This window comes from Metopolophium dirhodum, chromosome 5 (assembly GCF_019925205.1).
Source record: "Metopolophium dirhodum isolate CAU chromosome 5, ASM1992520v1, whole genome shotgun sequence".
In the NCBI taxonomy this organism is placed as follows: domain Eukaryota; kingdom Metazoa; phylum Arthropoda; class Insecta; order Hemiptera; family Aphididae; genus Metopolophium; species Metopolophium dirhodum.
The window spans coordinates 2512794-2527786 of record NC_083564.1 but is presented as its reverse complement, the minus strand read 5'-3'; the positions used below and the strand labels follow the sequence as shown (position 1 = coordinate 2527786).

At 28.7% G+C, this 14993-nt stretch overlaps 3 protein-coding genes across 3 annotated transcripts; 2 read left to right on the top strand and 1 right to left on the bottom strand.

Moving 5' to 3' along the window:
* Positions 1–503: 503 nt before the first annotated feature.
* LOC132944153 (large ribosomal subunit protein P1-like) lies at positions 504–4132 on the top strand. Its single transcript, XM_061013351.1, has 4 exons — positions 504–707; positions 2045–2201; positions 2278–2367; positions 4004–4132. The coding sequence occupies exons 1-4, from the start codon at positions 633–635 to the stop codon at positions 4015–4017; spliced, it is 336 nt and encodes a 111-aa protein (XP_060869334.1). The 5' UTR covers positions 504–632; the 3' UTR covers positions 4018–4132.
* A 2603-nt stretch (positions 4133–6735) lies between these two features.
* Positions 6736–8120, top strand: LOC132944151 (peptidyl-prolyl cis-trans isomerase 5). The gene is made up of 3 exons (XM_061013349.1): positions 6736–7067; positions 7145–7537; positions 7608–8120. Exons 1-3 carry the CDS (start codon positions 6933–6935, stop codon positions 7740–7742), a joined length of 663 nt encoding a protein of 220 aa, XP_060869332.1. The 5' UTR covers positions 6736–6932; the 3' UTR covers positions 7743–8120.
* On the bottom strand, positions 8099–13335 carry LOC132944150 (pentatricopeptide repeat-containing protein 2, mitochondrial-like). The gene is made up of 7 exons (XM_061013348.1): positions 13013–13335; positions 11789–12023; positions 11620–11722; positions 11362–11556; positions 10544–10855; positions 8431–8538; positions 8099–8349 (listed from the first exon to the last, which is right to left on the bottom strand). The coding sequence occupies exons 1-7, from the start codon at positions 13083–13085 to the stop codon at positions 8200–8202; spliced, it is 1176 nt and encodes a 391-aa protein (XP_060869331.1). The 5' UTR covers positions 13086–13335; the 3' UTR covers positions 8099–8199.
* Positions 13336–14993: the final 1658 nt, after the last annotated feature.

Genomic DNA, 14993 nt, shown 5'->3' with positions numbered 1-14993 from the left:
TTCAAATTTAACACCATCCATTACAGTGACCCACTTGTAACCTACTGTACAGCAGAGCGACATCCACTTATCCACCTTTTTTTCTTTAAATATCAATACAATTTTATTTGTCGGGTAAAAAAGCGTGAAAATTTAATGCAAAGCTCCTGATGTATTGTTACAATAGCATTTGAAAAATATTAAAAATACATAGACATAATTTTTTTTTATAAGCATTTAGAGTTCAAATTTTGACAAAATGTATCAAATTTAAAATTTAATAATTATTTTGTGGTTAAAAATTTATAAAATGTTCAACTTTTATAGCTAAGGAATGAAAATTTAAAACAAGGTTCCACGTAAATAGGTTAATAGCTATAATTTCTTATCACGGAGACCAATTCTTATCACGAGACCCAACTGCCCGATGCCCATATACGGTAATTTTGATTTCTATATACGGTTTTCACATAACACATTTCTGGCAACACTGCGCACTTCAAACTCTACGAGGCACGAGCACAACATTACAATATCGGCGCGACGGCACCTCTCTTTATCGTGTGAATTACTCGATTGCTTGTTCTCACTCCGGGGCTAAGGCATCTTGCGACTTGCGATTAACCTAATTTTCATCCGTTCCGATCCTTACGATGGCCATCTCAAAACCCGAATTAGCCTGCGTCTACGCATCACTGATCTTAGCCGACGACGACATCGACATCACGGTAAATATTCTACGAATAATCTCATCTAATCTCGACAATAATACCTAATATTATGTTGCGGCATACCTATATAAGTGGCAAATACAACAACTCCGAGTCTCTTCGGTTTCTATACTTCCATGTGCCATGGCATGCTATCCGCCTGTAAGTGCTCCCGAATTCAGCGGCTCATTTCCGATCCGTTTCGGAAATTTGTGCGGTGACTATCGCACCCGTTTTTCGTTTACTGTGCTGGTCCCCCCCGATCTCGCGGACCACGTTGGCCGTTTCGGCGACCGAAATAATTTCCTATGTAAATTACTCTTGGGCTATCGATTGGTTTTTAGTTATAACCGGCGTGCCTTACCTAGTAAGATTTCACTCTTGAATTTTTCAATTTTTTTTTTTTCGGAGACTTATGGTATTGGGGTAGGTACAACCAGTTAAGAACGATGGTGCAAAAATTAATTGCGGGAAATCATTAGTTTTTAGGGTATAGCCTTACATATTTCACGATTGTCTGTGTATTACGCACACCCACAACGCTTATAATATATTTTACAGCGCCTACAACGAGTTTTCAATGGGCGCTAAACTAGATTTGTTTCTCTGAATTATTATATTTCTTTTTTCTATATTATCGTTTCCATATTTTGGTTGAAATGTTCATTTAGTATCCTATTAATATGTTTCATTAACCTGTAAGTGGTAAGGTAAACAAAAATTATGCCAATGGTATGGTGCGGTCTCCTAGACCACTTAGTTTTATTAATTATACTAAGACCATATTTTTCAATGGTTCCGTCGCATTATTTGTAGAAATAATATATTATTTACTATGTCCACTTTTATTTTATCATTTCCGGGAAACAACTAGCGGTTTGCACCCGCATGCACAACTCGTTGCATTTGATGAAATAATATATTTTGTTCCTACGAGAAACTGATTTAATCAATCTAGACCTAAAAGCCTGAAGAAAATACTTCAACTCAAAATTATCGGATTTTAATTCTGTAAAAACATTTGAGTTGGTCGACCTTTTATCTAAGTTATTATGGAAGTCGATTTTAGAATAACTGTTTAACTTTCTTAAAAATAACACTTAAGTAAATCTAAAAATTTAAAAACTTAACTAAGATTTAAGAACAATATTTAAAGAAATATCAAAAATCAATTTCACAATAACCTAGGAAAAAAGTCATATCAACTCAAATCTTTTTACAGAATTGAAATCTGATTATTTTAAGTATGTGTAATCTTGTCAGGCACTTGGGTCTAAAACGTGAAATAAATACGCTGCTTCCGATCCCCTTAATTGTATTGGGTGTATAATTTATTTATTATCTTATTATTATAGGGAGAAAAAATCCAAACAATCCTTAAGGCCGCCAATGTTGAAGTTGAACCATACTGGCCTGGTTTGTTTGCCAAGGCTTTAGAAACTGCAAATGTTAAAGATTTAATCACAAATATTGGATCAGCAGTAGGAGCTGTACCAGCTGCAGGCGTCTCAGGTTAGAATATTTTATTAGCACTTAAAACTATTTTCATAAGAAGTGTGAGTTAGTAATTTTTTGTTTCCTATTGCAGCTGCTGCTCCAGCAGCTGAAGCCAAGGAAGAAAAGAAAGAAGAGAAGAAGGAAGAAGAGAGTGAAGAGGAAGATGATGATATGGGCTTTGGTTAGTATATTTTATATGTTAAATACTCATTTTTTTGAAATATACTCTATTCCATTTAAGTTCACACATGTATACTCTGCTGTCGAACAATTAGACAATGCCTCTTACTATAAATTACGTGTGGGCTTATGGTTTGAGGTGTAACCTACTAACCTAGCAGCAATTTAAGAGATGTATTACCTATACTCTGTCCAGTGAAATAACGCACCAACAAAAACTGGTTTCCCCGCCATTTCGGTAATAGGAACCGGAACCGGTTTCGATAGCATGGTGATGCGGGATGAATGGATGCGCAGAATCAGTGCGTTTTTTGCTGGACAGAGTATAGTGAATAAATTATTTTACTGTAATACACCTTACTATGAACTGAGATACTTCAAATAAGGACTATTTCCAATGATTATTATCAAATTTGGCATGTATTATCATAACTACTTTGATGAGTACAATTTAAATGAGGAAATTAACACCTTACAAGTGTTACAACATTAGTTTTGCATAAATACCACCTATGTAGATTTGATTATTTCAATGTTGACTTGATCACATGAGTGGATGGCCAATTTTTGGCCTACTGGGAAATTTTTATTAGGGCCTTTTAATATAAATAGTGAAAAATATACAAACAATAAAGTCAAATAGGGAATTTAAAATTATTTAAAACCTATACTAAAATGTTGAAACTTGTTCTACTTACATGACAATTTATCAATTATTGAATTCTTTATTCTAACCAACCTATCTTGTGAATGGGACAACGTTTTGTCATTTGATATTTTACACAATAAATCTTAATTTTTGAAGAACCAGACTAATTATTGTGGTAAATAGAAACAATTTACGAATAAAATTATTATTGATATAGTACCACAAATAACGACTCAATTTAACACCATTGTAAGCACAACCTACAGTTATCATTGACATGAACAATATTAATAGACCAATTTCCATTGGGGGCCTTAATTTAGGAAAGTCTTACTGGGAAAATACTGATTTCCCGGTGGGCCTATTTGCATATTATACATGCTTGTTCATAAGTTTAGAAAACCTTATATCCCCACTATGTCCATTAGTTAAGATTATTGTTTGTAATAAGTTTATATAACTGTTATATTTTGAGTAACTTCAAATTAGACAGTATTAAAAAAATATCTAAATATGACCAAGACTAGGCATGAACGAGTTTTAAAGTTTTAACATTTAATTTTCATAGCGTGTTACTTTTAGTCAAACCCAAGTTAAAATCGTTTATAAATACTTAAATAATGAATATAATACAATTATTAATGATGTTGCATAAACATTTACTTTTTATTATTTTAAACCATATTACTGGCTATATTTTTTTTATATAAATAACTTAAGTTAATAAGTTAATTGTAACTTTCCATATAATGTTTAACTTCACTCAATTGAAAATTATTATGAACTTGCCCAGGCTTAGAATATGACTGTAATATAAATTCATATACTAGCCAATATTTAAAAAAAAAAATATATATATAGAATTACAGATTATTGTGTTGTATTAAAAAATGTTTATAAACTGGTAGTGAGCTTTCCTAACTTGTTTCTATAAAATATTCTAATATTGTATTGATTGTTAACACTACTTTAATTTTTTTATTTCCAGGTCTATTTGAATGAAAATCCACTCCATCGACTGACTTTCCTCGTACAAAAATAACAACATTAACTTTATTGGTTTTATTTTGTAACTTGTACAACTATGCAGATTAAATTCTATGTATTTGTATTATAATTATTATTTTTTATTCTTTTATATTTTCCAATATTTAAACACTATTTTATTGGTATTTGATTAATGCTCATTCTTTGGTATACTCGTTTGCTCTTAGCTGGGCTCACACTACACTGTACGGCTTTATATTTAAAAATATGATGGAAAAGCCAGTAATTTATCTCTGATTTATTTTAAACATAAGTCAATTAATATTTAGTTGCAACTTACGAGTAGAGTTTTTAAAAGTCAGTGTTAAAATTTGTGTTTCTAATAAATTACAATATTTGATTTGAATGCAATGATTGCACTCAATCAAAAACGATTCTGAGCTGTCAAAATAAAATGTATGAATCATAAATAATATGTATTAGTAAGTATTTAACCATTAATTAATTGTGTATAATATACCTAGACGCCTACTGGGAATTGGATAATTTTTAAATTTTATTCATTTCTATGATGATAAACCAAGCATTCAGAAAAATTAATGTGGGTGGTTTTTCCCGATAATAAACTTGATAAAATCGAAAAATAACCTTCTAAAGTACCATCTTGGTCCATTTTTCTAAAAGATAAGATAATATATGTTAAAAGTCAAAGGACTCTTTCTGGTAGAATTTAGTTTACAGGCTTAAATAAACATCACAACATCACTGTAAAACCATTAGCTTATACATATTTTTAATTTTTTTATAAGAACTTAAAATTCAAATCTTGTAAAAATCACAAGAATCTGCTAATTATTTTGAGTTAGAAATTCCTAAAAAAATTCTTATTAAATAGATTTTAAAATATAATACAAGATTCCTTATAAGTTAGTCTACTTTTATCAAAAGATAAAGGTCAAATGAAATTTTTATGAGCGTTTGAAGTTAAAATTTTTATAACATTGGATATTCACTCAATTTCTCAAGAATCAATTTTCTTATTTTGTTGTAATTAAAAAATTAATAATCGTAGGCACTATTTTTAATGACACAATTAATAAAAATCATTACATCAATACATTCAGAATCTTAAATGATTTTGTCGTTTAACATTTATAAAATGCTCAGCTTTTATAGCTATGGATTGAAAATTTAAAACAAGGTCCCTTGTAAGTATTAATCTGTAACCAAAATATCGCATTAATATAAAAACAATTTTTTTTATAGTTATTTTGTGTTCAAATTTGGACCGAAATTACATATTAAATAACCAAGAAATGCAATTTTTTTGTAATTTTATAATATTAATTCAACTTGCCGGGTACCGTATTTAATATTAATAATATAAAATATCCACACTGACAAACAGTGTCCTCAGAATAGTTTTCGTATACATTGATATTATATCATTGAATTCAAATTTAATACCATCCATTATACAGTGACCCACTTGTACCTTACTGTATAGCTGAGCGGCATCCACTTACCCACCTATTTTAAGAAGTTATGTTTTATTTGTTTAAATGTAATATTCTAATAAAATATACAGTCACTCGTTCATTTCGGAACAATTCCCATGATAAAATTATTATGATTGCATTTTTTATCAAATTATGGTCAAAAATACGCTAAATATGACGAATAAAAAAGAAAAAGCATAAATATGCTATATGCCAAATAGGCGAAATACAACTTCATTTACTTCACCATAATATGAACAGAACATACAAGAATTTCTGAATATATAATAATATAATAATAATTGTATTTCAATGCATGAGCAAATTGGCCCGCTATCTATGTTAAGGTTTTTGAACTAACTACTAACTGTCATTATTATTTGACAATTTTAAATTATTGTGGCTCGTGAAGTCGTGAACTATGTATAGTAATAACACAGATTATATGAAAATTTTCATGTAATCTGTGGTAATAAGTTAAGTATTAAGTATACTGGTCGTGACTCGTGAATAAAGACATCTGACAATTGACATAATAATTTCAGTACGACAATAATATGTTTCATGTATTTTTATTAAATTCCTATCTATAATAAATAATAATTATTATTATTTATTGTTTCAATATTATGTTGTAAATTTAACTATAGGCGGATAAATAATGTTCTTTATTTCTGTTACATAATTTCAAACAATTATTATCAAAAATACGGAATAATGTTTATCAAGTAATTTGAAAGAATATCAGACTACCAGTATAATATTCTGACTGCCGTATCTACAACTACAACATCAAAATTAATATAATGTTATATTAAATCATTAAAGTGACCTTCTGGTTCTTTTCAGACGTCAGACACTTAAACCTGTTATTATTTATGATTTCGGTAAAAAAAAAAAAAAACCAAAAAATTTTTATCGATTTTTGTTTCACTCTCTGACATCGCAGAAACGAATTGTGCAACGGCCATAAGACGTCGAGCCGAAAACACGGAACAATTAATAATGAACGGCGATTGTTTTATTTCAATTCTATACACAAAAACAATATGACGAAAACGAGAAATAATAATTATTTAGATTGAATTTAAATGTAATTATTAACACAAATAACACTTGAATAAAATAATATTGTTTTCGAAAATAAAAAACTATCGATAATTTCTCCGATAGTACGAGACAATTGATAAAGATTTTTACATTTTTATCGTTGGTACATTGTGTTTTTTCGTCCACATCTTCATACTTCATTCTACACGTCTTCACTTCCCACCATTGTCCGTTCTTGTTCTACAGTTGTAGTGCCTATAGTCATTGGTTACTGGTCACTGGTCAGTCCAACCAACTTGGTCCGCAGTCGTCGTGTTTCTCTCGCGCGTACACTTCCTAACTTTTAGTCGTAATAACTATCGTACATTTTGTGAGATTTGTATGATATCCACTTATAAAATCATGACGTTATTGAAATGGGCCATACTGCCGTTAACGGTTTTCACAATTTTCGTGGTGATGTACAGCCAAGCGTCGGAGGACCCGCAGAAGAAAGGACCTAAGGTCACTGACATCGTAAGTTGAATTCGACACGTCACTGAACTCATGTACACAAAGCGCTCAATAATTACGAACGTTTTTCATTTAAATAGGTGTGGTTCGACATCAAAATGGGATCAAGTGAACCACAACGTGTGGAAATCGGAGTGTTTGGCGCAACTGTACCAAAGACAGCACAGAATTTTATCGAGTTAGCAAAGAAACCGGAAGGCGAAGGCTACAAGGGCAGTAAATTCCACAGAGTTATCAAAGACTTCATGATCCAAGGAGGTGATTTTACAAAAGGTGACGGTACCGGTGGCCGCAGCATCTTTGGAGAAAAGTTTGCAGATGAAAACTTTAAGCTGAAGCATTATGGTGCTGGCTGGTTGTCTATGGCCAATGCTGGAAAAGACACCAATGGATCTCAATTTTTCATTACCACTAAACAAACTTCCTGGTTAGACGGTCGTCACGTTGTATTTGGAAAAATTATCAAAGGAATGGTAAATATATAAATTCTTAAAATATTTTGAACAGGTATTTTTTAGTTATAATCGATTTAATTATTTTCAGCAAACAATTAGAGCAGCAGAATCATCAGAAACTGATTCCCGAGACAAACCGGTTGATAATATTGTAATTGTTGATAGCGGACACATCGTCGTTCCAGAGCCATACCCAGTCAGCAAAACTGATGCTACCGAATAATTCATTAACAATTTTTACTAATTTATATTTTTTTAACTCATCATATTGTTAAAATATTATTTAAATAGGCCCTCAATAAAAATTGTTATTAATAAGGAACTGAAGAGCAATAACCTACTACTTATCAATTAGTTAATTAAATTGTGTTTTTCTACTTAATTCCATTTTTTGTAAACATAACTTATACAGTATAGTGACCAATAGTAAAATGTTTTTAGTGTCAATCTGAATCAAATAAATGTTGTAATTTTTTTTTATTTTACAAATTTTGTATGAATGTTTATGCTATATGTAATTAAATGTCCATGTGCATATTATATAATTATTATAAAGTGAACAAAATGTTTATATTTCAATAAAAAAAAAAACTAAACTTTATTATTTTTTAATTATTACATAAACAGTACATTATTAATCTACAAAAAATAGTTTATGATTTACATAAATGCAATTCAAGTTACAACAAATCACTAATACCAGGACGTCTAAATTCTCGTTTTTTATACGGTCGGCCTGATTGATAGCTTGCCCCTACTATTGATTCTCTGTTGTTGGTATCTGATCTATCGATCATTTTAATTTCTGAACATAGAAGCGAATCAAGTGTCTAGAGAAGAAAAAATAATATTGTCATAATTATTAAATATATAGTTATTTGAGAAAATAAAAATAAAATGTTATTGCTTACAGTCTCACTAATCATATTTAACTCTTCTAGTTGGTTAAATATTCTATCCAGCTCCATTGATGTTTCTTTATCATTATGTTTTTCAGCTGCAGATTTCACTAAATTTATCTAAAATGGTAAAAATAACTATTAATAAAATTAATATTTGTGGTTATTAAACAAATATGAATTCAAAGAAAAAAATTTGGTAGAACAAAAGTGTATAAACTTATATTATAAGCACGATTTTATATTTCAGATAGACTATCTTAAATCGTGATTATAAGTTATAAATTTGACAATAATTGTTATAATTTATAATGATAATTACAAATTTACAAATAAATGGAGGTCTTAATGACCTCAATGGTCTACAAAGATAATTTGTAAAATATATTTATTTATTTTTTATTTAATGTAAAAATTAATAAACATAAAATTCAAATCCACTTTAAACTATTACTATTTGATTAGAAACCATAAAAAAAAGTTTAAATTTCATAGCTATTATGATATTTTAAAAGCTATTAAAATACATTTATTTCTAAATTAAATTAAAACTTGTTTGGTACAAGTTTCTTTTATGTGCATCAATTTAAAAATTAAATTTATTTCAATTGACCACTTTTTTTTTTTATATAATAATAAAAGGTCATCTCTAAAGTGAATTTTATATTTTTATTTTATTAATGTATTTAACCAATCAGTGAAATATGTTTTTTGATTTAAATCACATTTAAAGTTATAAATTTAACACGTCATAGTATTAAACAATTTAAAACAATTTAAATATCTAGAATACTATTAATAAACATAAATTTTAAATAAAACATTTTAATCAAATATACCTATATGAAATATTTTTAATATAACCTGTTAATTCAATATAATATTCACTATATTAAGCAAAATTGTTAACATGTCATAGGTTTTTATACACAGGAGAGAATAACAAGTAATAGGTTAACTTTGGCAATTTACCATAAAGACAAAAATATACTTTTATTTGAATTTTATATTTATTTTTAAACATAACTAAAATTACATGTATAATTTTTATTTTTTTTAATGTATTTTCAGTAAACTCTTATGAATTTATTCTTTTAATTGTATAGATTGATTTTAAATAATATTTTACAACCTACTAAAGAACCAATTACTTATTATTAAATATTTAATTATAAGTGATAATTAAATAACTATAATTTGTGAATTATGTAATAATAAATATACTAATAGAGTTACAATTATATCTTTATTTTGAACTTAAGAGTATTGGGGAGGAATCAAAAGGTTGACTTGAGAGTTAGGAAATTCGAGTCTAAATGGAAGGTACTAACAAAAAAATAGTTTCTTTAAACATCAAGGAAAACTATTAATGTTACATTTTGTTTTTTAAAGTGATTTATTATTACATTCAAAATATGTAATATAACAACAAACCTCTAAGCTAACTATATTCTGTACTATGGTACCTAGTCAAGCAAGAAGAATGACCAATGATCTTTAACCTAAGTACTTCTGTTTAATAGTGTTTATTACATTACAAAGGTAAAAAGTTGTTTACGTTCATTATTACTATTTTTTTTTTTTTTTTTGACAAGTACCGATTAATTAACCCTTTGCTATGGACGTACACTCGTCATATGCTGGTTGCATCTAGCTAGCTCACTATTGGTTCGTTAAATGTTTAGTGACAGTTTATGCAACCTGCCAGTAGTATATAAAATATTATCAAATTTAAATATCACAGTGACCAAGTAAATGTCATAGAATATAATGTTCTATGTCGATAAATAATTTTAATTTTTGACTTTGACATATACCACCTTTGAATGACTTGAAAAGTTGGAAAAAATATAATATATTAATTTTCTGTAAAAAAATATGCAGCAATGAAAGGGTGTTAACTGGCTGCATAATTAATTGTCTTTGACAATTTTATGATTTAAAAAAAAATGTATGCATATAGCTGGAAGTATTCAAACAGTACATTTAATTGTAATTTACCTAATATTTTTTTAATTTCATATTTAGAAGCAAAATATATTTCTAAAAATGTTGATATATAAATATTAAATAAATATGAGTAATTATAATTTATCAAAAATTGAATGCTATGATGAATACTTACGACATCTCTACAATAAGTTTGTTTTACCACAGGACCACCAGACATTGGTTGATCCAATGACAATACACTTCTAAGAAGAGGCAAAGCATCGATAATTCGGCCCAAATCACACAATGCTACCACCTTTATATTACGGAGTGTAACATACGTTTGATTTCGGACTGATGTTATTACTTCAAGAGCAATATGAGGACTATTCTGGTTTATCGCATTAGCCGCAAAAAAAGTTATTGTTTTTCTAATTGGACTATGGCCAGCTTCTTGTTGATCACTCCACAGTTTACACGCATATTCAAAACTTTCAGTTGTATTCTAGAATAAAATGACATATATCATTAGAAATCATTAGCAATTTGTTTTTTTAATTATTTAAATCATTATTGTTATGAACTTAAAATACATATTGGTATAGTCATTAAAATAAAACCACTTTAATTTATTCAAATATTATATTAAATAAACAGGTTTATTTAGGTAAATATAATGAAATCATTTCAAAATGTAATATTCATACAATGTGTGACGTAATCTAAATGGTAACATACTACATGATTAATTTTATTTAGTTATTTCAATAGAAAACATAACTCAATAAAATATTAACTTTGAGTAAATTATAGTAGTAAGAGCTGATACATATACCAAGATAGAATTTTGGAAATGAATAAGCTAAAATAGTCTTTAACACTTAAATAATATACAGTATAAAATAATACGATTCATAGGTCACATATTAAAATCAATTTCCTCAGGTAGGTCACTCATTTAATGAAAACCAAAATATAAATACATATTCAAACTTATTCAAAAAATCTTACCAATTTATAACATGCAGCAAAAACTAACATCATCACACCTTTAGGAAACTTGGCTATTTGTAATTGTCTATCTTGAATAGTTTTATATACAACTAATATTTGATCAAACTGTTCATTTACAAATAATAAGTCCATGAGTATTTGATAAGAACTTAAATGATTGAAAAATCCATCCATTTCTGGGTCATTAAACAACTAAAAAAAATTTCAATTGAGTCTTTTTCCCTTGTGTTTATAATAATCAAATTGTATCTTTACTTGTAACGCAATATCAGGTTTATTGAGATGGTAATACATTCGCATCACAACTGGACCAAAAGTAAAATTTCCAAATCTTAATCCTTGGTTTTGCTTATTATATCTATAATTAGTATAATTTTAGTTGGAATGTAGTACATTTTAAATAAATTAAGTAAAAAATACTTACTTCTTCATCATTTTTTCTACAAGTGTTAAATCTGCTTCATTATCACCTACCATGTGTACGATTTGTTTTAAATCTTCAGTAAAAATTAAACTACTAGACTCAGGATCTGCAAAAGACTTCATACGCTCTAGAAATAACAGTTTATCTGAATCAGAAAACTGTTTCTCAATTTTTTCTCGGAAGAACTCATATTTGTCCAATCCTATGGCTGCACGCTCATACAAATTACGTTTACCTAAATAAAAATATAGTACATCAAATAAAAACTTAGGTGAAAAAAATAAATAACACTAAATTCTAATTTATTTGGTAGTCATTAAAGACTTATTATTTAAAGTTAAAACTGTATACAATTTATGGAGCTAATAAGTATGAAGTATTTAAGTTTTGACATTTTCAAAGCATCAATATAATAAAATTGTACTAGATATTTAAATTAAGATTACTAACTAGTCATGTGCTACTAATATTATTAGAATCAATAAGTCAGGTGAACTTCAACAAAATCATAAATAAAGAAGTACAGTGAGTACCGCTTAATGTGATCACATTGGTTCGAGCCATTTTGATTCTATTAACTAGTTGATTCCATAAGGCATCTTTTTTTCAATATAATATTTGGTTTGGCATTTTCATTTTTGATTCCAATATATGGTCGATTCTATAAACCAGTGATCACATTAAGCGGTACTCAGTATATTTATAGTTTAGTTGTCTACAAGTATGTTTCTCGTGTATTTAATAATTTATAATTTACTTTAATTTGTTATAGTTAAATGTATTTATCCCTACTATTTATTACTATATTGTTATGAATGCGGAAAATCAGTATAAAACCAAAGAAATAAACATTAGGAAAACCAACATTAGAACGTACTTTCAGCACTTAATGCGCAATTACAATTGGGATATATTATGTAATGTACAATTTAAACAAACATTTTAGTAACCACAAATCATTCAGCCTAAAAATGTAAATTGGTGTTTTAGTAAAATCTGATCACTATTTAGTAGGTACAATTAAATGTTAGCGAATTATTAAATATGGTCTGTACTATATTTTATAATCATTATATATTACATATTATATTTTACAATCTTAGAAAGATTTTTCAAGATTATCTGAGAATTTGACAAATTTTTTACTAGATAATATGAATTATGCAGACAGCATGTTACAAAACAAACACGGATATTTTTTCTGTAGAATAACGATGAACTTACACAAAACGTTTTGCACAATTTTTGTAGAACCTAATCCTTGTCTGCACAAATTGATCAGTGACTTCGAAAACATTATTGGTTTTTTTTTAAGTCTTATAAGATGAAAAAATAGTAAAATTCGTAAAACAAATTAATCAAATTTAATGATAAATTGCCTATTTACTTCATTCGAATAGAAATTAGGAAATACAAGTATTAACTTTTAAGTATATTACTAATATAGTAATATTCGTTAAATTACTTAAAATTAATAATTATTCGATATTTGATGGAATTAAGATTTATTGAAACAAAATTGAGGATTTCAATGCCGCTTTAAAGTTTGAGGTTAGCTTTGATATTGCACGGCTGTTATCGCTTAACTACAGCCATGCGCTAAACCCGCCCACCCGACCGTCACCATTCGATTATTCGAATAATCGATAGCTGAGAAAATGACTACCTAATGAGAATATTATATTAATATTGGAATTTTTGTCATGGGGGGTGCTAAGGTTAAGGGTCTCGTATTCTGAAAATTCCATCCTGATGGCAAGACTTTATTTTAGTCCTCAAGATGAATGTGCTCGATTTCTGTGCTAGGTTCCCCAGCCTACTGAAAAATACAAGTTGTGTAGAGTATTTGCTTTTATCATTGACATTAATTGTAACATATTATAGCTGATCCCGTTCACTTCGTTGCTCTTTAAAGTATGTACCAACTCTTCAACTCTATATGATCATAGGCGTGCGCACGGGGCATGCGGACAGACGCTTGTTTTAGGGGGCACATAAATAGTCTGAGACAACGCTGGACTGTCAGTTCCTAATGTCAACTGGTGGTAAATGATGTAGCGATACGAACTCGTTTTTAAATTTACTTTAAATAATGTAATGCCTTTTAATAACGCCGCGTGACCTTCGTTTGTTGGAAAGGATAGCTATAATAGTTTGGGATACCCATATCTTTATAGGTCTATGACATACAATACCTATGTATAACATACGCAGTATGTTTGGAGGTAAGGCAATCGACCTGCGGTGGATTGCAGACCCCTCGAAGTTCGTACGCAATTACGAATGTCTTATTAACACGTTGACATTACGATGTGCATGTGTCGAAAAATTATTCTTGGGAGATACCATTTTTACTAAGCTATATAGCTACAGTTCTAAAATTATCTTAATTATTCAATCATGACCTGCAATGGCAACCTTACAATAAACAAAAATATATTATTATTTAGTTTCTTTTCTTACCGGAGACAGATATAGCTACTATATCCAGATTTCCTACATTTCCGGTGGATTTTCTTAAAATGATCTTACGCAAGAGTTAATAAGATCCTTCTCCCGACAATTACGAACACAACAAAAAAAGAATTAGCGAAATCGGTCCAGCCGTTCACGCGTGATGCCGCGTCCAATGGAAAATTTATAATTAAATTATATATACATATATATGTATATAAATAAATAGATACATGTAGACATATAGTAAAAGATAGATTGTTGAATTTTACTTCTCGGAACAATTTATGTCTGTGTCATATACCGTTTTGAGTAAGTATAAGCCATAAGGTCTATGGATTTATAAAAATTATAATCTAATTAGTTGTAGCATGAACTAAGATACTACTATCTTAGTTCATGGTTGTAGTTACCTATATCACAGATTATATAAATATATTATATAGTTTAATAATATAGTCTGTGGTTATATTATCGTCTATGGCAATCGCCAATATTGTCGATGTTCATCGGAGACGACGATTAGCGATTCTAATAATTTCATTAAACAAAAATAAACTCAGCCATGAATAGACAGTTAAATAATATAAGACTTACTCGCAATTATCGTTACGTTCAGGTTATTTTTATAAAATATCTCGATGCTTTCAAGTTTCAGTTCGGAATGAGATGAAGACGGATGGAAATAGCTGTTTCTTCGGCGGCGGAGACCTGAACGTCTGATCTTAGATAATATGACATAGCTAAAGGT